The 24,453-nt window shown below is 37.7% G+C and overlaps 3 protein-coding genes across 6 annotated transcripts in view; 1 reads left to right on the top strand and 2 right to left on the bottom strand.

Annotated features, from left to right (window-relative positions):
* The window catches only part of LOC115590542 (uncharacterized), a 518,602-nt gene that overhangs the window by 418,310 nt on the left and 75,839 nt on the right, over positions 1-24,453 (bottom strand). The window lies entirely within an intron of this gene.
* On the bottom strand, positions 6,539-8,650 carry LOC115590557 (probable E3 ubiquitin-protein ligase ARI5). The gene is made up of 4 exons (XM_030431956.1): positions 8,371-8,650; positions 8,160-8,260; positions 7,250-7,405; positions 6,539-7,150 (listed from the first exon to the last, which is right to left on the bottom strand). The coding sequence occupies exons 1-4, from the start codon at positions 8,582-8,584 to the stop codon at positions 6,692-6,694; spliced, it is 930 nt and encodes a 309-aa protein (XP_030287816.1). The 5' UTR covers positions 8,585-8,650; the 3' UTR covers positions 6,539-6,691.
* Positions 10,588-21,628, top strand: LOC115590544 (uncharacterized protein YFR016C-like). 4 transcript variants are annotated; one of them, XM_030431933.1, is made up of 18 exons: positions 10,591-10,681; positions 10,825-10,909; positions 12,449-12,560; positions 13,486-13,598; positions 13,723-13,793; positions 13,879-14,001; positions 14,101-14,196; positions 15,165-15,293; positions 15,389-15,517; positions 15,636-15,673; positions 15,786-15,817; positions 15,911-16,453; positions 16,704-17,072; positions 17,292-17,771; positions 17,981-18,451; positions 18,708-19,166; positions 19,762-20,229; positions 20,480-21,628. In XM_030431933.1, coding segments are annotated over exons 2-18 (4,167 nt in total). In that variant the 5' UTR covers positions 10,591-10,681; positions 10,825-10,908; the 3' UTR covers positions 21,013-21,628. The 4 variants fall into 4 exon arrangements, with proteins under 4 accessions (XP_030287794.1, XP_030287795.1, XP_030287793.1 ...); XM_030431934.1 differs by lacking the exon at positions 16,704-17,072 and having other exon boundaries at positions 10,588-10,681; XM_030431935.1 differs by lacking the exons at positions 16,704-17,072; positions 17,292-17,771 and having other exon boundaries at positions 10,588-10,681.

The raw sequence follows: 24,453 nt of genomic DNA, 5'->3' as shown, positions 1-24,453 counted from the left end.
TCATCATTACACTCATACCAGGTGTTGTCCTCAGAGAGGACGGTGGCTGTGTAATGTCCACCTCTTAGACTGCCCATGTGATTCACCATCCCATACAGTTTGTATGTCTTGTTCTACAATGAAGAACACAGTCAGGAACATGAAATAATTTTAAAAGCAATTAAGATCATTCAAATGAAAACCACAGATAAAATAACTTTTCCTTGCCTTCAACTGTAATTCACATGGCACTTCTACACAGCAGTCTGATTTGAAATGTGACCTGGTGTTGGAGTCAAAGTCAAATCTCTTGAGGAGAAGAATCAAGATCTGAGGAGCCTCCACCATCTCACATCTCTGAATAACACAAGAAACATCATCACACACTATATACTTTAACACGGAATATTTTTAATTGACCCCAGTAGTAAAATTGACCTGGATATTGTTTGTGTTTTCATTTTCAGGTCAAAACTCACATTTGTTGCTTCTGTTTTCCTTGTACAGTTGTCGCAGTACATTATATTGTCACCTGTGTAAGTTTTACTTTGGAAAGTCCTCTTAAAGTTGCTCTCCTGTGAAAACACAAATGTTGTAATAAATGACATATTAGCTCAGCATGCTCATATCAAATATAAACACTAAACTACAACTATGAAATCTGTCTGCTCACCACACTGTAGGTTGAATAATGATCTTTCAGTGACAGAGGGAGAGTCCAGAATGGATCTGTCTCTTTATTGATGATGTGGCCATTGGAGCACATTGTTGTGTCCATCAGCTGTCCTTGGAAAACCTGTGCATAAAAATGTCACTTACAACACAGCATTCTCTTTATTTCACCTGTAAGATTGTATAAGTTCTCACCTCAGAGGCCTTTGTGCTGATCTGATGTAAAATCTTCTCCAGGCATTCAGCTGCATCACATTGTTGATAATACATTTAGTTGAATCTGATACATTAATTTCATGAAAGCACTTTGAATCTACTGTTGATAGAATACTTTCCGTTCAATTGGCCCTTGCTGTTTGAATGTTTTTCTTATTTATTACTGTCCATCTTACCATCTTTCATCCCAAATGTTGTTGTGATGATTTCTGTTTCACATGTTCTTTTCTTCAGTCCTTCAAAGATTTCTCTCAGTTGTAGATCTGTTTGTTTTTGTGGATCCAACCTTTAGAGACAGAGCATTTTCTCAGTGAGTAGTGACTGCTTTAAGTGCTCAGCCATGGAGTTTTGTATAACTATAAAAAGTCTCTTCCAAAATGAAACACTGAACTCAAACCATGTTCTGTCTCATCAAAACTGTATCTCATTAAAACAATATACAGTGCCATCAATGAATAGCTCATACACAACATGATTCAAACACCAATGTGATGAATTGAAAACACGACTATCAAAATACTGTAGGGTTCATGAGGCCGTGCTACATATCCATGTTTTTCTTTTTCACCATTGTCTATTGTAAAATTTAGTTTTTTACATTTCTGTCCCAAAACAGGTTGTAATTGTATGATACATATAGTAAGAAGACTGCTGCCATATTGTAGAGTTAATACAATCATGAGAATTATATAAATATTGCATTAACACAAAAATGGTCTCAGAATAGATACAAGGCACTTTTGTCTATCTTTGTGCTCAAATTTCGCCAAACTCACAACCCAGCTTCCAAACATCAGAGTGAAAACTCAGAGATAAGTGGTGAGCTACATGAGGCTCAAGTTTTCAGACTTGTATGCATAGTTTTTTGTGTATGCAATTGAGAAAAAAATGATATTTTACATGATGCTGTGTTCACATTTTAAACATAAATTCTCCTCCTTCTACGTATATTTACTTTAGATGAAAACAACAGTTTCAAACCTGTCGTGGATCTCAGTCGTCATGAAGAGAACCTGCAGGACACTGTTGAGGCCATGATGACGTCTTTGTGGTGGAGTCACTTAAAAGACATAAAAACACAGTGTCATAACACCATTAATACTTTAGTGCTGTTTGTAAACTTAATTTGGCCCATCAGTGTATTTTTCCATAATGTATCTAATGATGGTATATAAAATGAATCACACACAGAGTTAGGGAAAGGGGTCATTTTTGTATGCTGACACACACTGATTCTCTCAATGTAAATTACAGACAGTTGGACACACGTTCTTCTTTTTACCTCTTAGTTCCTGCTTCTCTGTCTTTGTCTCTTCATCCAGACGTTGTTCACAGGAGTACTTGAACTGTTCTCTAACATTTACCGAAGCATCTTATATATATATCTTATATTTGCTACAGATGAAAACAGCAGTTTCAAACCTGTCATACCTCGATGGAGCTTTGGGTCATCATGAGGTCTCTGTGTCTGAGTCACTTAAAAGACAGAAAAACAAAGTGTCATTACACCATCACCAGCCATTTATAATGAATCACATAATTTAAGAATAAACCTATCATTGGCAAAAACACTTTCTTTTCTCAATCTAGTTTAACTCATAGTTCATCAAAAAAGGACTTTAATCTGGTGATTTTTGTTTTATGTTGGACTGAGAACCTTTTCCCCATTTATCTGGTTCTATCACCACAAACACAACTGGAAAATGTTTCATCAAAAATACTTCGTTTGTAGCTCAACCACCATCCCATCCACCTTCTGATAGGAAAGTCAGCTCATAAACATACACATACACACATATGACATTGTGCATATGCCATTATGGTTCATATGACAGTATAAATTTGAATGTAGGTCTATCAGTGGTTTGCAGAAAACTAAACTTCCAGCATTTCAATCTGGGGATTGGGCCGCATGCAACTGAGCAAACATCAATTTGAAACCAAAATATCAAATATTAATTTTGTTTTATATTACCCAGTGATCTGCAATAGCTCATTTAATCAAATCTGCTTACCTCGTTTCTCTTTCTCCTTTGCGTCCTCATCTCCACGTCCCCGACAGGATTTACGTTCTTCCATCTCATTGGTTTCCTCTTGTTTTCATGGTTCATCCTGAAAAGAACAGGGCCTTCATTTTTAAGTCAGCAAATTTGGGTCCCTATATGTGCAAACACATTCATAAAATTTTTTTATTTTTTTTTTCATAGTTTTAGTATAAAATGAATTGTGTAGCCTACCTATGTAATTTTTATCTTCATTTTAACTATAAGAAACAATATAGCATATTATGATTCTCAGTGAGCACTTATCCTCTGCAAAGACGTTCACAACTTGTTCAAAAGGGAAAGTTTTTTCAAGACAATAATCAAACGTTCACATTTATATTCTAATATAAATAATTTCCCAGTCTGGGATCATTAAAGTAATTCTATTCTAATTCTATTCTAATATTTTAAAGCGATTTGTAATACTGGCTTTTAACTGAGAAATATGAATGTGGTTTATTCTTCTGGCTTCAAGGCGACGAATTTTCTAGGTGATACAAGTTGTTTTTGAAGCAATAAGAAAAATATAATGTCTTGAAAAAGAGTCGAATCTCATTTCCTATTTGGCCACCCCTGGAACCCCATTGCCGCTCAGGACAGGTAGGCTTACTAGCGCATGCGCCTTACAGCAGTAAGCCAATGTCTTATTTAACATAAAAAAAAAATAATAAATAAAAAAAAAAAAATTAGTGCTCGCATTGCAATGTCCTGGACGATATATGTAAGCAGTACACACACTACATAGTGACATGACATTTTTTATTCAAAAACTAACTGTTTAAATGACGTCACTGTGTAGACCAGATTTCACCTTTATGAAATCATAGAAATACCTTCACATCTATCAGTCTCGTCTCTCTTTCAGCCTACTAATTAACACTATAACAAAAATAATTAACCGACACAGCTTGTGTTTTGTGACAAGTTGATGTTGTCACCGCGTTGTCGGACGGATGAAAAGACTTTCAGAACGCGGAAATCACCAAAGTTTACGGGTTGTGCTCACTTGTTTATTACGAGATTGCCGTTATTTTCGTAATTGTGAGAATCATTTCAAAGACAGCCTGTTTGAGGCTGTTTCTGTAGTGCACGCCAACATTAAAGGTACAGAGACGATGCTTACCATGGACATAGTGTAGGCTATTAAAATCAGTCAAGAGAGGAGGCTGTCAAACACACGGCCACTTTCGTTTGTCACAGCGCTGTCTGTCTGTCTTTCTGTCAACCCTCACGTCATGATCTACTCTGACAAACATGAACCATCCAACCTGACATACTGGGTATACCGTGGGTTATTTTTAATACCTCACTTTTCTATACTGATTGTGTGTTTAACAAAGGCGCACTATATCTTCATTTCTATGACTGAATAAACTGAATAGACAAACTGATCTTAAAGGACAGCCCAGTTTCATACTGTTTTACTTTGTTTATATGTGGCGGACCCTGCCACCGTTCTAGGTTCAAACAGTGTTCTAGGGACAATAACATTTGGATACAAGGATCTGAGAGAGGAGAAAAGCAATGGAGCATTTTGGAACGACAGGTGATGAGAGAGGAACCTGATGTGGGTTTATTATTTGAAATTGAAACAGTACAGGTGTAAACTCACAGTCAGGGCCGTGGCTAGCATTGATGCCACTGAGTTCATGTAGGTATTTTTTCTGGGTCTTTGGTATCTTAATACACATAAATATATATTTGGTAAAACGTTATAATATATATATCATATCATTAGAATAAACGAATGTAACTAACAGTTAATCAAACTTTATTAAACAGTTATTTAAACTGTTAAGAAGCATTATTTCAAGATTTAGCAATTAATAATTGATGTTCATAATACTTTGCGATTGGCAAATAAATACTGTGTGGTTGATTTTTGAACTTTATTTGAATGAGTTATAACTGAAATCCCTTTTTTTTTTACTTTTACTTAGTACATGTTTTGTGAACCAATTTTTTTGTTGTTGTTCATCTTAACAGTAAAATAATTAATGATGTCAATGATGCTTATCATAAAGTGTGACCCATGGGAATGCTCTTATTTTGTACGTTTTAGATTTACATTCAAATGTTATTATTTATTCTAGTTACACCCTTTTAATCTTGCAGTATGGTAGGTGTATGTATGTATATATTTGTAAACATTGTGTTATTTTGTATCATTCTAAAGTTATTTTAGATTATAAGTTTAAATACATTTGAATATTTTAAGTCCAGATTGGCCATAGTTGTTACTTATCTTCTTCTTCTTTATCTTCTTCTGAGTCCAATTTTTATCTGTGTGCTGGCACTGATATTATTTCCTAAGTGATTACTGTTCTTGTCATAATGCAGAGAAATGCACAGATTTATATCAAAGTCTTCAACTTTTTCTCGATCTAAGGGTGGGGGGATGTCCTCAGCCCTGTTCACAAAAGAGTCAAAGTGAAGGCTAAAACCAACCAGGGGAAAGACTGACTGAAGGACTGAAGTGTTGGATTTTGCTCAGATGGACAGTAAGTAAGAACAATTACCTGAAGGTGGCGCCATTGTCCAAGAGTGTGACAATGGCGTGTGAACGGTGTGACGTTTGGAGTTTAAGTGGAAATGATGAGTGGAAACAGCAGCACCACCCCCATCACCCCAGGATGTAGTTTCAAAAGGCCAGTTTGAGTGACACATAGTCCAGTTTTCAGTGAAATTAAAGAGTTAATGTCCATGACATTTTTACTCAGTATACAACTATTTCTACATGTTCATCATCTGAGTTGTTGCTGTACATCATTATCACGTCTGTGTCTGCAGTATTTTAATTATTATTCTACATTTAAAACCGACAGTGTTGCGAGAATCTTTCCTACATTTATAATTTGCGTCGAAACATTATTCACATTATGATTTTACTTTCAAAAAAGTTGACCAGTTTATAAAATATGATGTATTGTTATGATATAAACCAACGGATAAAAAATAAAAAGCAGATGAGATTCACCTCACAACATTTGAATATTATTTACTTTACACTTTTTCTAATAATACCCTTGCATGAAGGACTTTAATCTTTTTTAAATCATATTTACATGATTAAATTATCTGAGTACTTCTTCTACAACTTGTGTACAGTGATGTTGCCAATGTATTATAGTTAGACAAAGCTACTTCCAGCAGCTCTTATAAGCAGATTTAACAGTCTTCGCTAATATTTATTACATTGTTGTTTTTTGTTACACTTCCTGACTGACCCCCTCAGACCCCGAAAAGAGCATTACTGCTAAAATAGAAATGATTCAAATAAACCAATATCAAGTAGGCTGTGTATTTTTATTATTTTTTGTTAAACAGAAAAAAACAGGAATGCAATGTGAGGAGACTGAACAAATCAGCAAGTGAAGAAAAATAATGAAATGAGGGTTAACAAATATGTCCCATCCTACAGAAACAGTAAGTTAAAGGGGCAATATGTAGTTTTGGAGAAACTTAATATTCAAGATATCCATGAGGTGATAATATTATTATTTTCTTTCTACAACGGAACAAGCAAGGTGTTCTCAGAGGAAAATAAGGTCCCCAGACCACAGTCTGAAGCTAGAAAGGTGGCAGGGTCCGTATGAAATTGTGTTTACTGTGTGAGTTTTCTTTTTTAATCAGTCAATGAAGATGTTTCTCTTCTGATTAAAATATCGTTCCCAAAACTACGTAGTGCACCTTCAAAGCAAAATCCAACAAAAGTAGCCAGTCACGATAAATAATAACTGCAGTTTGTATTTTTACATGGTGCGACGTCGTCCCACGGTTTAGAGTCTCTGCCACACTGGTATAGAGTTCTGTCTGGGAGCTACACCAGTGGAACAAACTGTATAATATGAGTTTGGATTGAGTTCCTGGCACTCTTCAGTGGTCTTCAGGCACAGGAAGCAGAACTCCACCTTACACCGAGGACATATGACATTTTTACACTGACTTCTGTTATGCTCCACCAGCAAACCACAGGTGGGACAGGCTCGGATGGAGGGGCAGCCATCGACCCCCTCCACGTCCTCGAAGGCGATGTCAGAACAGGTCCACAACATTTCCAGCGGGCTCTGGCAGTCATCGTTTTCACAGCGGTCTGAACGAGGAGCCGGACCTTTCCATTCCTTCAAGCACTGCCAGCAGAATATATAAGGCCTGTTTCTGTCAGCTGTGCAGGCTGTGCACTGAACACTCAGATCACTGAGATCAGTTCTCACCACGCGAGACTTGCAACAAGGACACTGTGAAGAGAAGCCACGTGGAAAATGAAGATGTTTTGAATTCTCTCGCAAGCTAAACATCGTAAACAAGTCAGTATGATTTCTTAAGCTGATACTTACTACTTTGACGTCCAGGTAACTCCTCGCAGCATTGCTGAATATTTTCTTCTCAAATTCTTCCACTTCTTCAGGAGTCAGAAGAGCCATTTTACAAACCACCTCGAAGGACCACTCAGCATCACAGTCAGGTAGTCCACACACAAAAACACACTCGCCCTTTGAAAGAAAACCAAAGAAAAAAATGTATTGAGCAAATAATTGGACTTTCTATTTACCTTAGAACCCATTAACATGATAGATAGATAGATAGATAGATAGATAGATAGATAGATAGATAGATAGATAGATAGATAGATAGATAGCTTAGTTAATAAATACACATAATATAGAAACACACACAAGAATGAAAAAAATAACATCATTTACAAATATATATATATATATATATATATATATATATATATATATATATATATATATATATATATATATATATTTGCACACACATACATCCACCTAGCATACCGCAAGTTTAAAAAAGGTCCAGATAGAATAAATAGAACAACATGTGAATATAAATCTAAAATGTGCAAAATACGAGCAAGAACATGGCAAACACTTTATCATAGCAATCATTAATACATGGTACATTTAGAGTTCAGTAATGTCACTGTTAAGAAACAGCAATAAAATGGTTCATAAAACATTCATGAAGTAGTAGCTATGGATAAAGACATCAGTTGCAACTCATTCAAATAAAGTTTATAAATGAAGCATTCATAAAGTTTTATGATGATCGATAAACAACTTCTCATGAATCGTGAAATATTGTTTCTTAACAGTTAAGATATACAGTTGTAATCAAGTTTTAATAAACTATTAATCACAATCATTTTTTCTAATGGTGTGATGATATGTTTAGTCTCTTTAAATGTCTTTATATGTAATCATGAAGGTGTAAACATGGTACCTCGTCCAACAACCTGCGACACCAGTCGGTGAGAGACGTCGGAGTGACAGCATGTCCGCAGGGCATCTCTGCTCTGAGAGACTTGTAGTCGTTACACAAAACTGTGAGACACACAAGAAAAGACGCGCAGCTATTATTCAAGACTTCAAACTGCCCTTATAAATATATATGTTCAGCTCATGCTTCATAGATGTCAGATTTGGCTACCTACAGTCTAATTGATCTTCTCCGTCCACAAATGTGAGCGTGGGGTCCTGCGGGTCATAACACTTTTCCTGGCCGCTGTCCTCGAAGCTCTCTCCGTTCCTGTCGGCACCGCTCGCTTCTTTTTTGGGCACAATTCTGCTCTGTTCCGGAGCTTCATTAGTTTCAACATTTCCTCTCTGCTGTCTCCTCTTCCGTTTAGTCGACAGTTCGCTTCCCATGTTGGCTCACTCTCATGTGAAACGAGACTGACCTGTTGCCTGCTCGGACCCACTACCGTGAGGCGTTCGCGGTTTCCGTGAAGTCATGTGATTTAAAGTTGCGCGAAGGCAGGTGAGTTTTTTTTTTTTCTTTTTTTACATCGTCTACTTTTGCGCAATCTGACATCACTCACAGGATAATTAGCACCTGAAGACACGCACCTGAGGAGCGCTCTCCTCACCGACAGGCAAAATGAGAGTCCAGCTGAAAGTCCACGGACCCAAAGGAGAGGAGAAGATCATCGACCTGTGCGACAGTGACCGGGAGCTGAGGAAGATCACGGTGACACAGCTGAGGGATAAAGTAGCTCGAGAACTGAGGATAAGTACGTTTAACTTCTCTTTTCTTTATCGTGTTATATCTTATTTGACGTACTTTAATGCAGGCGGGGTTATGTCATTTAAATATCTTTCATCAACCATTTTATCATTCAAATTTCCCGAAATCTAATGATAAATAAATATCGCGTATAAACAGCACAGATGATGGATCAAAGTTCATTTTGATGGTCAATAGTCAAATTAAATTATTATTATTATTATTATTATTATTATTATTATTATTATTATTATTATTATTATTCATAACAGAACAAAGTCCTGAACAAAAATAATGTAATCAAATACAATTCTTGCTGATTTCCATGGAGTGAATGCTATTTTCTATTTATTCATTACGATGCGTTTCTCCTCAGCTGAAGAGATCCGGATAATCTTCAGAACCGAGCCATTGGAGGAAACATCCTTGCTGTCTTCCTACGGCATCCGACACATGTCCACCATCCACACAGTACTGAAGCTACCCGGAGGCATCTGGTGTGGACCAAACGCAGGAGGAAGACAACACCCACAGGCCCTGAAACACTGAACTCTCGACAGCTATAGCCTGCCTTATGACGGCAGAAACAAATAACAATGAACTGAAAAATAATAATAATAATAATAAATGAATACAATTTATTTGACTTACAGGTGTATTTTGTGTGTTCTTGTTAGCCTAAATGTGGAAAAAAATATATATATATAAGAAAAAAGTAGGCCTAACATGGTGATGAGCCTAGCTGGTGCTCTTTCGTTAAAAAAGAAAAAGAAAAGAAAAGAAAAACAAAACAGCAACAACAAAATAAAACAAGATAGAGGCAGTAGAAACCATAATTGTCACATTATTATTGTGATATTATTAGTATGATATTATTTTTATGATCATTGTTGTTGTTGTTATTATTATTATTTACCAGTATGTAGGCTACCATTACTTGACATTGGTATATTATTATTTCGCCCAGTATATTTGTAGCTTCAGTGAATTTATTTTTCTGAGTTATGGTGAAATTGTCTTGTTTGTTTGTGGGGCATTATAAAACTCAGATATTCCACTATCCGTAACTCATTTTGAGCAGTATTTTTACATGAGTCCATACTATCATCAACTACATGTTTATGTTTAAAATGTATAAATCTAAAGGGCTCAAAAACAGTTTGGACAAGCGAGGATTGTTGTGCTTCTACCGATTCATCCCTGACATGAAGCACATGTTCAGTTTTAAAAGGCTGAACAACATATGAGTCATTATTATTGTCAAGCAGCTGTTTCTTGCTTTTTCTCTTTTGGGCTTCTGGGTGTGTCAGTGAAGGATGACGTAGGTATTTCGTTTCATTGCATTTCTCGGAGCTGCAAGAGAAACGCTGACCTGAGATAAAGGTGTTTTGATCAGGGGATGAAATACTGCACGTACCTGAATGTAGCTGGACCACATTCTGCCAACAGGTAGACAAAACAAGAACACGGATGTGTTTATCATTTTCTGTAAATGACTGGAATAAAAAGAAACACAGGAATGTAACCGCTCTACATTCTGACTGTGGATGGGAAAGAACCGAGTAGGATCACATTCTTGCTTTCCTTTCCAAGCCAGCTTCGCCAACACTGCGGAAATCAAAATACAGAGCGGCTCTGCTCTCAGACTACCTCATTTACTTTGGCTGGTTGTGTGCTGCTGCCGCTGTGCGAATAGGGACAATAGTTCTCTTCAAAATTTAGCGGAAAAACTTTACAGGGTAAGTCCGAATTTTGTTTTCTTTTTTATCAAAATTAGAAGACATTTTATTAGTTGCTAAATTCGAAATTTGCTGCTGCTGTCTTGCAGCTGGGCTTCTTAAAAATAAAAGGGACTGGCCCAATAATCCTTGTAATCTGTCAGAGCTTGTAGGCGGTGCGTTCAAGACACTGAAAGGAAACCACAGCTTCCATTTAACCTGACTGGGGACATTGATGGACTGCCGTCAGTAAGTATTACAAGATTTTTCTCCATATTTCTTTAAAACCTAAGTGTCCGGCTGTATTAAAGTTATTCCAAGCTGCAATGCAGATACTTACTGTGTGTTTTATGTTGTGATCTTGTGAACTGCCATTCCTCGCTTGGGTTAAAATTGTGAATATTATAAGAAGTTTCATTGTATGGAGTGCATAATAAACATACAGGTATTGTGAAAGTAATCAATCAGCGTTTCAACAGATCTGTCAGATAAATTAAATATCTGTTTCAAGTCCTGCTCTTTGCAGATTTTCTAAATGGCATACAGTAGCCTGTTTTTTGTTTTGTTTTTTAATAACGTCTGCTATATTTCATTATACAACAACATTAATTCCAATAACAATAGGTTTACTGCCACTGATTCAGGCAGCAAGTTGGACTGATAAAAGCAATCATTTTGAGTTTTTTGCTGGATTGTAATATTTGATACGCTATTTACGAGTTCACTGTAACCTTACAGACATGGACAGCTCTGAGAAGGTTGAAACATTTACACACATTGGACTAAACCTATTTCAACAGAAAACCATGTGTGACAGTCAAATGAGTGGATGATTTTAAAGGAAGGGGTAATAAGCCATCAGGCTGTAGGAAATGAGAATCCAATGTAAAAAGAAGTATCCAAACTTCAATGAACTGGAGCAACAGACTCTTTGAAAGAAAATTGAAATGGCACTTTGTAGTTTTGGAGAAGAACATTTTTAACAGTATAAAATAGGTAATAATCTCAGATATATTTATCTTTTCCATAGCTGCATAAACAAGCTCTCAGAGGAAAATAATGTCCCCGGAACACTGTTCTAAGCCTGAAAAGGTGGCAGGGTCCGCCACATATAAACAAAGTAAAACAGCATGAAAGTGTGTTGTCCATTAAGGTCAGTTTGTTTATTAATTTTATTCAGTCATTAAAACTAAGAGCTTGTTTATTTAGTTTGTTGAGGCATGAACATAATCAGTCAGTCTTTCTCTTCTGATTAAAATTCCATCCCCAAAACTACATAGTTCCCCTTTAATCACCTAAATAAACAAGATAAAATAACAACTTTTATGAATAGCTGTGGAAAATGGATCCTTCCAGATGGATTGAGAACATTAGCAGAGAAAATTAACCAAAAAGGCAATTAAGGCTTAGGTGAAGTAAAGATAACTGTAGGTCACTTAGGATACAAAACAGAAATAGTAAAGTAAAACCCCAAAATGTACATCAGAATTATTCATGTAATTTGTGTTGGTCAGTTTAGTTCTGGATGCCAACTCTTTAAATCCATGACTTGCAAAAAGTGTGGTGAAAATAACTTTATGATATAAAATATCTGAATAACAAATGTCACTGGCTGATGATGGCGCAGTAGTAGTACTACATGTAGCCAGCTGGGACAGATTGTAAGGTCCCTATTGTGATTTTGTGCTGTGGTCTACTGTTGCTAATATTCTGCATACTCCTGTCATTATTTGACATGTTTAAATGAATGAAGATGGTGTTTGACACTGTGTTTTTCTTTCTTTTAAGTGACTAAGCCACAGAGGGAGGCACACTATCATGGCCTGATTAATCAGGGAGCCACATGTTACCTCAACAGTGTCCTGCAAGTTCTCTTCATGACCACAGAGATTCATGACAGGTTTGAAACAGCTGCAAAACAAGTATTGTCAAGTATTAATAGAACATGTTGTTTTGTTGCGTGATAGCACATCTGAGTGTAACTGGCAGGTGATGCTAATTGGTGAGGAAATAATCCATTCAGAAGAGAGAGAACAGTCAAAAGTATTCTAATATTCAATTTCTAGTCTCTGGTTTGTGATATTACTAACATCAAAAACTTGAGCAAGACTTGAAAGAGATCTGATTGCTACAGGATGAAAGTGCAATCATGACACTCCAATCATGATTACCCCCTGCTGGTAGTGCATCTTCATAGACACGTAGTTTTTATGTCTAGGCAAAGCCAGATGTGGCAGTGACGCAGTGGCTTATAGCAGATCGATGGGTCTATTATAAGCTTTGATGTGAGACTGGAAAGTCACAATCATAAAAGTCTGCCATATTTTCAGGTGTAAACCCATGACGTCAAGTTTGTTAGAGCAAGAAGTGACCGGAGGGTGGAGGTGGGGATAAGACTGGTTGAATCTGACTGGGAGCCAAATGACATGCTGTGGTAACAACTTTTCAATCTCAAGGAAGCTACGGCCAAAATGGTATCCTGCTTTATCGTCTGAATGGGACCGTAATTTACTAAGTTAACATCATGCTGTGTTGAGGAAGACTTGAAATTAGCATCAGAGACTGTAAACTAACCAGGAAACTGTTTTCTGGAGTAATATATCAAGTGAAGAGCGGGGTCATTTTCTCATAAGCCTACGTACAATCAGACTTAATTTTGGAACCAGTGGAATCACCCTCTGCTGGCCATCAGAAGGAATGCGCTCTGTTCATATATTATACAGTCAATGCATAACTTATTAAAGCTGCTGCAGATGACACATGGACAAAAATACACATGCTGACATAAAAGCCTGTAATACAGTAAACTACTCTCTTCACTAAAGGTTGGATCCAGAAAAACAGATCACAGATAAGGAGCTGAGACGCCTCTTTAACAAATTAAAAGAAAAAACATGTGGAACAGAAAACATCACAAAGACTTTGAAGATAAAAAATGGTAAGTTGGACAGGGATCAATAGAAAAACATGAAACAGCATCAAGATGGAAGGTCACATAGCAGCTGTAGATTCAGTGAAATGGATTTAGTAAACTGGATTAAATCTCACAAATCATTCTGCAGTTAATCAACAGCGTGATGCTGCTGAATGCCTGGAGTTGATTTTAAATGAAGTCAGCCAGCAGGCCTCTGAGGTGAGCACTTTAAAAAAAATCTACAATATTATTTACAGGATAACAAATCAGAATGCTTTGTGATGATAGATCTTTTTATGCACAGGTTTTCCAAGGACAGCTGACATACACAATAAAATGCTTCAAAGGCCACATCATCAATGAAGAGACAAATCCATTCTGGACTCTCCCTCTGTCACTGAAAGATGATGATACAACCTACAGTGTGGTGAGCAGACAAAGTTTAGAGTTCTAGTTTACTGTTTTAATATGATGTGACCATGCTGATCCAATCTGCAACATTACAGCATTTGTTTTTTTTCCACAGGAGAGCAGCTTTAAGAGGATTTTCCAGACAAAAACGTACACTGGAGATAACATGGTGTACTGTAATGACTGTAACGACCAGACAGATGCAACAAGTGTGAGTTTTGACCTCAAAATGAACAAACACAAACTGAAGTAAGGTCAGTTTTTCTACTGGAATACAATGAAAATTTCCTGTTAGTTTACAATACTGAGATAAAGGATATAACGCACAAGAGTGTCGTTGCTGGTTTCTGACCAATGTAGTTGTGATTTTTATGCCCAGCGTAGTAGCAAATTTACTGGGGATAAGATGTGTCTACATAAATGGCTTCACAATGCGTGTCCAGACTGCTTTCAGTCATTTTAAGCATTTTTCCATATGCACAGCAGCGTCACTGCAGCAAATATCGTTGCACATTCAAGCAGCATAACTAAAAGCTGAAGTTAAAAACTTGACAGAACAAAGGAAACTCTCCAGAGGAAACCGAACTTTTAGATTCTGCAATTAATATTTTTTAAACAGCTCTGATGGAGCTCGGATTTTGTCTGGGGGACAGCTTCTTTATTCCAAACAATTTTAGTGTATATACCTGAATTATTTGTGTGATTTTTTTATGAGTAGAAGACGCTAAACATTAATTCACATAAGATCAAGAAAGATGGTGTTGGCATGTTGGGAGATGTGAATAATCGATTGTATTGTGTTGTAATTAATATATTCCTCATTAAAGACGAATTTCACCCACCTGCATCCAACCAGCCATTAATCAGTTTGAAGTCAGGAAACACATTCATATGTGTCATTATGTCATCCCCCGTTCCCATTGCCCTTAAAGAGCCAGGTCCATAGGATGACCAGCTGATTGATTTGTGTTACGCCCAAAACACACCTAGGATTAATTAAGAGCATAAAGCACCCTTTGCAACATGCGCCTTACTTTGCGTGTACATTAACTGCCTTCAAACTAGCGAAAGGGAGTTGGACACACCCTAAACTCTCTTGCACCATGGACTTTAGACCATGCATAATAAATCCATTAAATATGGTGCATAGTCTTTTATAGCGTTTCTTGTGTTATTTAGGGATGTGAGATGGAGGACCCCCCTCAGATCTTGATTCTTCTCCTCAAGAGGTTTGATTTTGACTACAACACCATGTCACATTTCAAATCAGACTGCTGTGTGGATGTGCCATATGAATTACAGTTGAAGGCAAGGGAAATACATTTTTATGCACGATTTTCATTTGAATGGTCTTAATTGCCTTTAAAATCTTTTCATGTACTTGACTGTGCTTTTGATTGTAGAACAAGATGTACAAACTGTATGGGATGGTGGATCACATGGGCAGTCTAAGAGGTGGACATTACACAGCCACCATCCTGTCTGACAAGGACAAAAGCTGGTATGAGTTTGATAATACTCATGTCAAGAAGGTAAGGTTTACTTAATCTGTTCCATTTGGATATTGCATATTCAAAACATACCAACAGAAAGAGCAAACCTTAAATACATTTTTGTTGCCATTGTTTTTTGTTTTGTTTTATGCTGAAGGTTAAAGAGCAGCCATTTGCCGAAACCGGGCCTTACAGGTAAATTTGATGGAACAAATTTGTTGTATTATATCAGTAATAATATTTGAGACATAACAAAAGTGGTTAAGTGTTCACTGTCTGCTATCACCTCAAAATTATTGTTCACCAGGTCCAGGACTGTCTATCTACTCATGTACAGAGGTAGGACTATAAGAAAACACACAAGTTAATTTAGGCCATTGTTGTACAATTAACAGATTGTTGCCAAATATGGTTTGTCTCTTCAATTCAAAGCTGCTGAGCTGCAGAAGTCCCCTGAGACCAACAAGCTGGAAGATCTGAGACAAGACGATGCGGAACCAAAGAGAAGTTCAGTAGAAAGGGATGCTGATGATGAAAATAAGGGACAATTAAGACAGAATGACACAGATGAGGTACAGGAGACAAGTGATGAGGCTCTAAACAGTCAGACTGGAGGAGAGGAGGATACTGCAGAAACTGGAAAGAATGTTTTGGATGATGAAGTTAGATCACAGACTGAGCCTGAAAGGGAGCCATCGAACAGAGTGAAGCTCAGAGAGGAGAAGGATGACACAGCAGGAGAGCCAGAGTGTGAAAGGTTTGGATCACATGATAAAGATGATAAGTCAGTCGGAGAAATAAGTCACATCAGAGACATGAAAACTGATGAGAACTGCGGAAAAGCTAGTGAGGTAGAAAACAGTGTAGATGTAGAGGCACAGGACAATCTGAATGTAAATGTTGGAGAACAGTCGAAAGACTCCACTGAACAACATCTGGATGAAGAGGCAAAGACAGACAAGGAGGAACAAAGAGGTAAAAAGAAGAACATGTGTTCTACTGTCTGCGTGTCTATGGAAAGTGTGTGTCTAACTCGGCATACAAAAACAACTACTTTTATTGACTCTTTGTAATTGATGTTATACATTCAGGCACTTTTTGCAACTATGCATTGATTAGCTATATACAATATACGAAAAACACTCATCTATCTATTTCACAGAATACGTTACATGGATGTATATGTTAACATGTTTGACTTTCTCATGTTTTTCTTCCCCTCAAGCCACAGAGTGTCAGAAGCCTGTTGAGACACCTTCAGAGGATCTGACTGAGTTTAAAGAAGAACAGGTTGAAGATATTGGTCCTGCAGAACTGAAAGGAGACGAAGAACCCAAAAGAAGAACTGATGATGATGAAAATGTAGAGACTGACACATCAATTAATAATCACACAACAGTGAGTCAAGTGAAAAGTAGTGAAGATGAAGAGGCACAGGAAAATGAAATCAGCAACACACGAGAAAACAGCCAATCTGAGGACTTAAATGCAACTAGAGTAGAAGATGCTTCTGTTAATGTTGGAGAACAGCCGACAGACTCCAGTGAACAACATCTGGATAAAGAGACAAAGACAGACAAGGAGGAACAAAGAGGTAAAAAGAGAATCAGTGTGTGTCTATGGCAGCATACAAAACAACTACTTTGATTGTCTCCTTGTAATTTATGTTATACATTCAGGTACTTATGCAAAAGTGCATTGATGAGCTATATACGGTGTACAAACAACACTCAAGTATCTATTTCACAGAAAACGTAACATGTATGTATATGTTGACATATTGGACTTTCTCATGTTTTTCTTCCCTCCAAAGCCACAGAGTGTCAGAAGCCTGTTGAGACCACTTCAGAGGATCTGACTGATGAGGTTGAAGAAGAACAGGGTGAAGATATTGGTCCTGCAGAACTGAAAGGAGACGAAGAACCCAAAATAAATTTCTGTGAAAGAAACAATGGAGAAACCACACAGATGGGACATAGTGCAGAGGATGAGGGACAGATGAGAAAAGATGGGAAGGAAGAGAGACTTCAGGCTAGAGGAGAGGAGGGAGATGCAGAAAATGTAGAGACTGATATATCAATTAATAATCATACAACAGTGAGTCAAGTGAAAAGTAGTGAAGATGAAGAGGCACAGGAAAATGAAATCAGCAACACACGAGAACAGAGGAAGTCTGAAGATTTAAATGAAACTAGAGTAGAAGATGCTTCTGTTAATGTTGGAGAACAGCCAAAAGACTCCACTGAACAACATCTGGATGACGAAACAAAGACAGACAAGGAGGAACAAAGAGGTAAAAAGAACATGGGTCCTACTGTCTGTAATCTATATTAAGAGAATCAGTGTGTGTTTATGGCAGCATACAAAACAACTACTTTTATTGACTCTTTGTAATTGATGTTTTACATTCAGGCACTTTTCACAACTATGCATTGATGAGCCATATACAATGTACAAAGAACACTCAAGTGTCTATTTCTCATGTTTTTCTTCCCCTTCAAGTCACAGAGTGTCAGAAGCCTGTTGAGACCACTTCAGAGGATCAGACAGACGAGCTGGAAGAAGAACAGGGTGAAGATACTGATCCTGCAGAACTGAAAGGAGGCAAAGAACCCAATAGAACAACTGATGATGGAGAAACTACACAGATGGGACATAGTTCAGAGGATGAGGGACAGATGAGAGAAGATAGGAAGGAAGAGGGAATTCAGGCGAGAGGAGAGGAGGGAGATGAAGTAAATGTAGAGTCTGACACATCAATGAATAATCTTAAAACAGTGAGTGAAGTGAAAAGCAGTGAAATTAAAGAGGAAAAGGAAAATGAAGACAGCAACACACCAGAAAACAGCAAGTCTGAGGAGTTAAATGCAACTAGAGTAGAAGATGCTTTTGCAAATGTTGGAGAACAGCTGAAAGACTCCAGTGAACAACATCTGGATAAAGAGACAAAGACAGACAAGGAGGAACAAAGAGGTAAAAAGAAGAACATGTGTCCTACTGTCTGCAGGTCTATGGAAATAATCAGTGTGTGTCTAACACAGCATACAAAAACAATTACTTTTATTGACTCTTTGTAATTGATGTTATACATTCAGGCACTTTTTGCAGCTATGCATTGTCTAGCTATATACAATATACAAAAAACACTCATCTATCTATTTCACAGAATACGTTACATGAATGTACACGTTAACATGTTTGACTTTCTCATGTTTTTCTTCCCCTCAAGCCACAGAGTGTCAGAAGCCTGTTGAGACACCTTCAGAGGATCTGAATGAGTTTAAAGAAGAACAGGGTGAAGATATTGGTCCTGCAGAACTGAAAGGAGACGAAGAACCCAATAGAAAAACTGATGATGGAGAAACTACACAGATGGGACATAGTTCAGAGGATGAGGGACAGATGAGAAAAGATGGGAAGGAAGAGAGACTTCAGGCTAGAGGAGAGGAGGGAGATGTAGAGACTGACACATCAATTAATAATCACACAACAGTGAGTGAAGTGAAAAGTAGTGAAGATGAGGAGGCACAGGAAAATGAAATCAGCAACACAGGAGAACAGAGGAAGTCTGAGGAGTTAAATGAAACTAGAGTAGAAAATGCTTCTGTTAATGTTGGAGAACAGCCAAAAGACTCCTGTGAACAACATCTGGATGAAGAGACAAAGACAGAGAAGGAGGAACAAAGAGGTAAAAAGAAGAACATGTGTTCTACTGTCCAGGGGCGGTTTTGGGGGGGGGGGCCAACAGGGGCCAGTGCCCCTGTAACTCTGAGTCCGGACCCCCCTGTGGCCCCCCCTGACAGGGAGTCTGCAACAATAACACAATGACAGACTTTTTGCAATGATTTTGAACTGAAGGGAAAGACAGAAATAAAGTGTATCAGCAGTTTACTACCCAATCAAAATTGTTGGAATTGTAAACACTGTTTTAAGTTCCATTTATCCCTTGTCTGAATGAGGGATTTGTCTTTTTTCCTGGGTTGTATGTGCCCCCCAACAAAAAAGCCGGCCCCAACATGGCCCCCCTATTAAAACAGGTCTAGAACCGCCACTGCTACTGTCTGCATGTCTATGGAAAGTGTGTGTCTAACACAGCATACAAAAACAACTCCTTTTATTGACTTTTTGTAATTGATGTTATACATTCAGGCACTTTTTGCAACTATGCATTGACTCGCTATATACAATATACGAAAAACACTCATCTATCTATTTCACAGAATACGATACATGAATGTATACGTTAACATGTTTGACTTTCTCATGTTTTGCTTCCCCTCAAGCCACAGAGTGTCAGAAGCCTGTTGAGACACCTTCAGAGGATCTGACTGAGTTTAAAGAAGAACAGGGTGAAGATATTGGTCCTGCAGAACTGAAAGGAGACGAAGAACCCAAAAGAAACACTGATGATAAAGAAACCACACAGATGGGACATAGTTCAGAGGATGAGGGACAGATGAGAAAAGATGGGAAGGAAGAGAAACTTCAGGCTAGAGGAGAGGAGGGTGATGGAGAAAATGTAGAGACTGATATATCAATTAATAATCACACAACAGTGAGTGAAGTGAAAAGTAGTGAAGATGATGAGGCACAGAAAAAGGAAATCAGCAACACAGGAGAACAGAGGAAGTCTGAGGAGTTAAATGAAACTAGAGTAGAAGATGCTTCTGTTAATGTTGAAGAACAGCCGAAAGACTCCTGTGAACAACATCTGGATGAAGAGACAAAGACAGACAAGGAGGAACAAAGAGGTAAAAAGAAGAACATGTGTCCTACTGTCTGCATGTCTATGGAAAGTGTGTGTCTAACTCAGCATACAAAAACAACTCCTTTTATTGACTCTTTGTAATTGATGTTATACATTCAGGCACTTTTTGCAACTATGCATTGACTAGCTGTATGCAATATACGAAAAACACTCATCTATCTATTTCACAGAATACGTTACATGAATGTGCACGTTAACATGTTTGACTTTCTCATGTTTTTCTTCCCCTCAAGCCACAGAGTGTCAGAAGCCTGTTGAGACACCTTCAGAGGATCTGACTGAGTTTAAAGAAGAACAGTGTGAAGATATTGGTCCTGCAGAACTGAAAGGAGACGAAGAACCCAAAAGAAACACTGATGATAAAGAAACCACACAGATGGGACATAGTTCAGAGGATGAGGGACAGATGAGAAAAGATGGGAAGGAAGAGAAACTTCAGGCTAGAGGAGAGGAGGGTGATGGAGAAAATGTAGAGGAAGACGAAGAACCCCATAGAAAAACTGATGATGGAGAAACTACACAGATGGGAGTGAGTGAAGTAAAAAGTAGTGAAAAAAAAGAGGCAAAGGAAAATAAAGACAGCAACACACCAGAAAACAGCAAGTCTGAGGAGTTAAATGAATCTAGAGTAGAAGATGCTTCTGCAAATATTGTAGAACAGCCGAAAGAGTCCTATGCACGTCTGGATGAGGAGACAAAGACAGAGAAGGAGGAAGAAAGAGGTCAAAAGAAGAAAATGTGTCCTTCTTTCTGCAACATTTATTGAGAGAAAAAGTGCGCGTCTGTGGCAGCATACAAAAATGACCAATTTCATTGGTTTTTAGTGATTACTTAATTTATTACTTTTCTTCCACTTAAAAGCCACAGACTGCCAAAAGCCTGTTGAAACCATTTCTGAAGACGTGACAGACGAGGTGAAAGAAGAACAGAGTGAAGATAAACTGAAAGGAGAGGAAGTGGAACACAATAGAAAACAGGAGAAATAGACACTGGTGATGAAGAGACAGAGTGAGGAACAGATGAGAATAGACTGGAAGGAAGAGACATTTAGCTACCAAGCTGGCCCTGAATGTCAGAGGGAAAATTTTAACACTATTAGATATTAGGCTATAACTGCATTATTTTCCCGCGAACAAACTTGATTTTTGTCTTGCATCACATTTTCAAGAACTGCTCAAATGTCTCTTTTGTATCATGATGCCGTTGAGTCTGTACTCACACCTTATCAATTTCTCAAGGTCAAACACAAAAATAAACTCAATAAGGTGGTTAATAAACTGGAACTGCGCAGGAAACTGTTTAAATCATAAATGTTTTGCTCTTGCTCCTGTGATTTATGTGTGCTAACAATTAAAGTAATTAATTGATTGATTGAACCTCAATCATGCTTTTTATTTACTGTTACATTAGCTTGTTAGTTTATTATCTTAAAGATATAATATGTAACATTTCTGCATTGCAATGTCTAAAATAATAAGACGTCTGTCATACGTTTTGTTCAGTTGTGCACTTCCATTAGTCATATATGTTTCCAGCAATGTCTGAACTCACAGAAATCCTGATTTTATTAAATACAACAGTGGGTTTCATTTAGTAGCCTGTCGCTATAGCTTCTTGGAGATCAGAGAGTGAGGTAGGAGGGTGGCTAAAGTGATTTAAATGTAACTTGACCAAAAGTTGAATTCATTATGTTGTGTGTGAACATTTCTGCCTGAGTCGCATCAGAGACATTTTCACATGGAGGCCATTTTCCTTTGACCTCTTGTACATAGTTGCTAGGCATGTAAATGAAATGTGACAAATAATTATCATTTCACCACTGCAAGTGAAAATCCGGAGGGACCTCAGGCCATATTTAAAAGTAAAAGAACACATTTGAAAAACCATTAGCTAAAGTTAGTTTCAACCGCTTCTTAGCTAACATTACTATGTGTGTCTGATGTGTGTTTTCATGTATGATGTTACACTGAAATTGTAATGTTAACTAGGAAGTGGTTGGATGCTAATATTAGCTTTTGTCCAACAGAAGCTAACAGGTAATCAAATATATTGTTTTACCTTGAAATATAGCCCACTGTCCCTCCAGATTTTCATTATTCGTTGTAGAATAAACTTCAATGATTTGTAAGATTCCCTATGTTTATAGACCTGCAGCAAGAGCATTGTGCAATTTGAGCTTCCAACCCTAAGTGCAATGTCAGAAAATGGCCGTCAATGTCATTTAACCCTTTAGGCGCCGGGTTTTATTTTAAAAAATACTAGATTTTGACATCTAAATTTCAGAAGGCTCTGGCTTGAATGTAGTTTGAGATAGAGACAAAGTGTAAATGAGACAAATATTGAGAATGACCTAAAGTTTATGAAGGGAGTAATTTTTCCCATCTAATTTGCATATTATGACGTCATATGGTGGCGGCCATATTGGATTATGTAATTTCCATGAAATACCTGGTATTTTGAAAGAGAGTTGAACTTATTTCATCAGATTCATCCCCTCCATCCATTTGTTATGTTGTCCACACATCAAATGAACAGGGAAAAAGTAAATTGTAAGCCAACAGTCGTAAACTAGAACTATTAGTAGGCTACACCACAAAACTCATGTAAACAGTATGCGTTTTTTTTCTTCCCTTTTTCTTGTTTTCTCTTCTCTTCTTCTTTATTATTATTATCATCATCATCATCATCATCATTATTATTATTATTATTATTATTATTATATGATAATAATAACAGTAGGCGTCTTTTAGCTGCAGAGGCCTTATCTGTGCCCATCTATCCAGATAAAAGTTTGTAATATTTGTAGAGTGTGGAGCCTCTCATTGCAAGGCATAGAGACAATAAGAACTAATATATATATATATATATATATATATATATATATATATATATATATATATATATATATATATATATATATATATATAAACATTTACATCATACCATTCATGAAACCGTGAACTTGGAATTAGTTCATGTTAGCCTAAATACTGATGAGCATTGTCTCCATTGTTATAAGATACCAGAAATCATCAGTCAGAAAGAGGGACAAAAAAACTATAGACCTTGAATCATTGCTTAGCTTTCTGTCACCACGATATCCAATTTGCTCATCAAAGGGCTTTATCCATATACTTCATCTCTCAAGTAAGCCCAGCCACCATTACCATTATCATCATCATCATTTCCAGCCCTGTTCTGCCTTCCCCTGTTGCCCCTACGACACCCATCAGCCTTTCTACGAACACTTTGCCCACGTCTCCCCCTGCTATCTCATCTAGTGTTGTGAGAGTTGGACTCGTGTGTGCTTTGTGCTTCGTGAACACTGCTGCGGCGCATAGCTGCACCGCTGCCGCGGATGGAGGCTACGTGACCGTCGCGGTGGAAAGAGTGAACACTAGCGCTGACACCCAGCGGTATTCTCACCACCCCCGCTACTTCTACCACATCCATTCGCTTCCCTACTGATACTACGAGTTCGTGTATCATTTCCATTCCCACTTATTGGGCAAAGGATCGTGTGTTAGTGCTTGTGCGTTTTCCTCGCTCTGCGCGGTACCGCCATTGCTATGCAAAGACGCACCGCGACTAGCAAGCTCACTAATCAACCGACCGTCATCTCCCAAAGCTAGATTTTCCACTTCAGAATCAGAATCACCGAATAGGAGCTCAATCACTTCCCTAAGTGTCAACTTTTTGCATGCCATTGTCGTTTATTTCGTCTCAATAACTTCTGAATCCAGCAATGCCCCTTCAGCAAAATGGCTTCCTGGCGCACTGTCTCCGATCTCTCACCCGACAATTTGCATGGGACTTCCTCGAACATTTTGCATTGAAGCAAGACGTTTTTATTAGCTAAGGTCTAAGTATAGGATGTCTGCCAACTAGTGGTGGGGAGTATGAACGACATGTAACACTCTATTGGGAGAAAACAGCTGTTTAGTTCAGTACCGCAGTGTGTCGCAAATTTGCGACTCTGGCGCCTCAATCACTTCCTGACAAGGGCTAGTGAAAATCTGGAGGGATATTTCAAGGTGAAACAACATCCGATAACCCGTAAGCTTCAATGAGACAAAAGCTAATGTTAGCATTCACCACTGACTAGCTAACATTCCAATTTAAGTGTAACACCATACTGGTCCTTTTATGGGTTGTTTTATTTGGAAATATGGCCTTGTGTCAGTCCTTATTGTCCTCATCTATTATC

This window comes from Sparus aurata, chromosome 10, assembly GCF_900880675.1.
Source record: "Sparus aurata chromosome 10, fSpaAur1.1, whole genome shotgun sequence".
NCBI lineage: Eukaryota > Metazoa > Chordata > Actinopteri > Spariformes > Sparidae > Sparus > Sparus aurata.
This window is presented reverse-complemented; position numbering and strand designations above follow the sequence as displayed.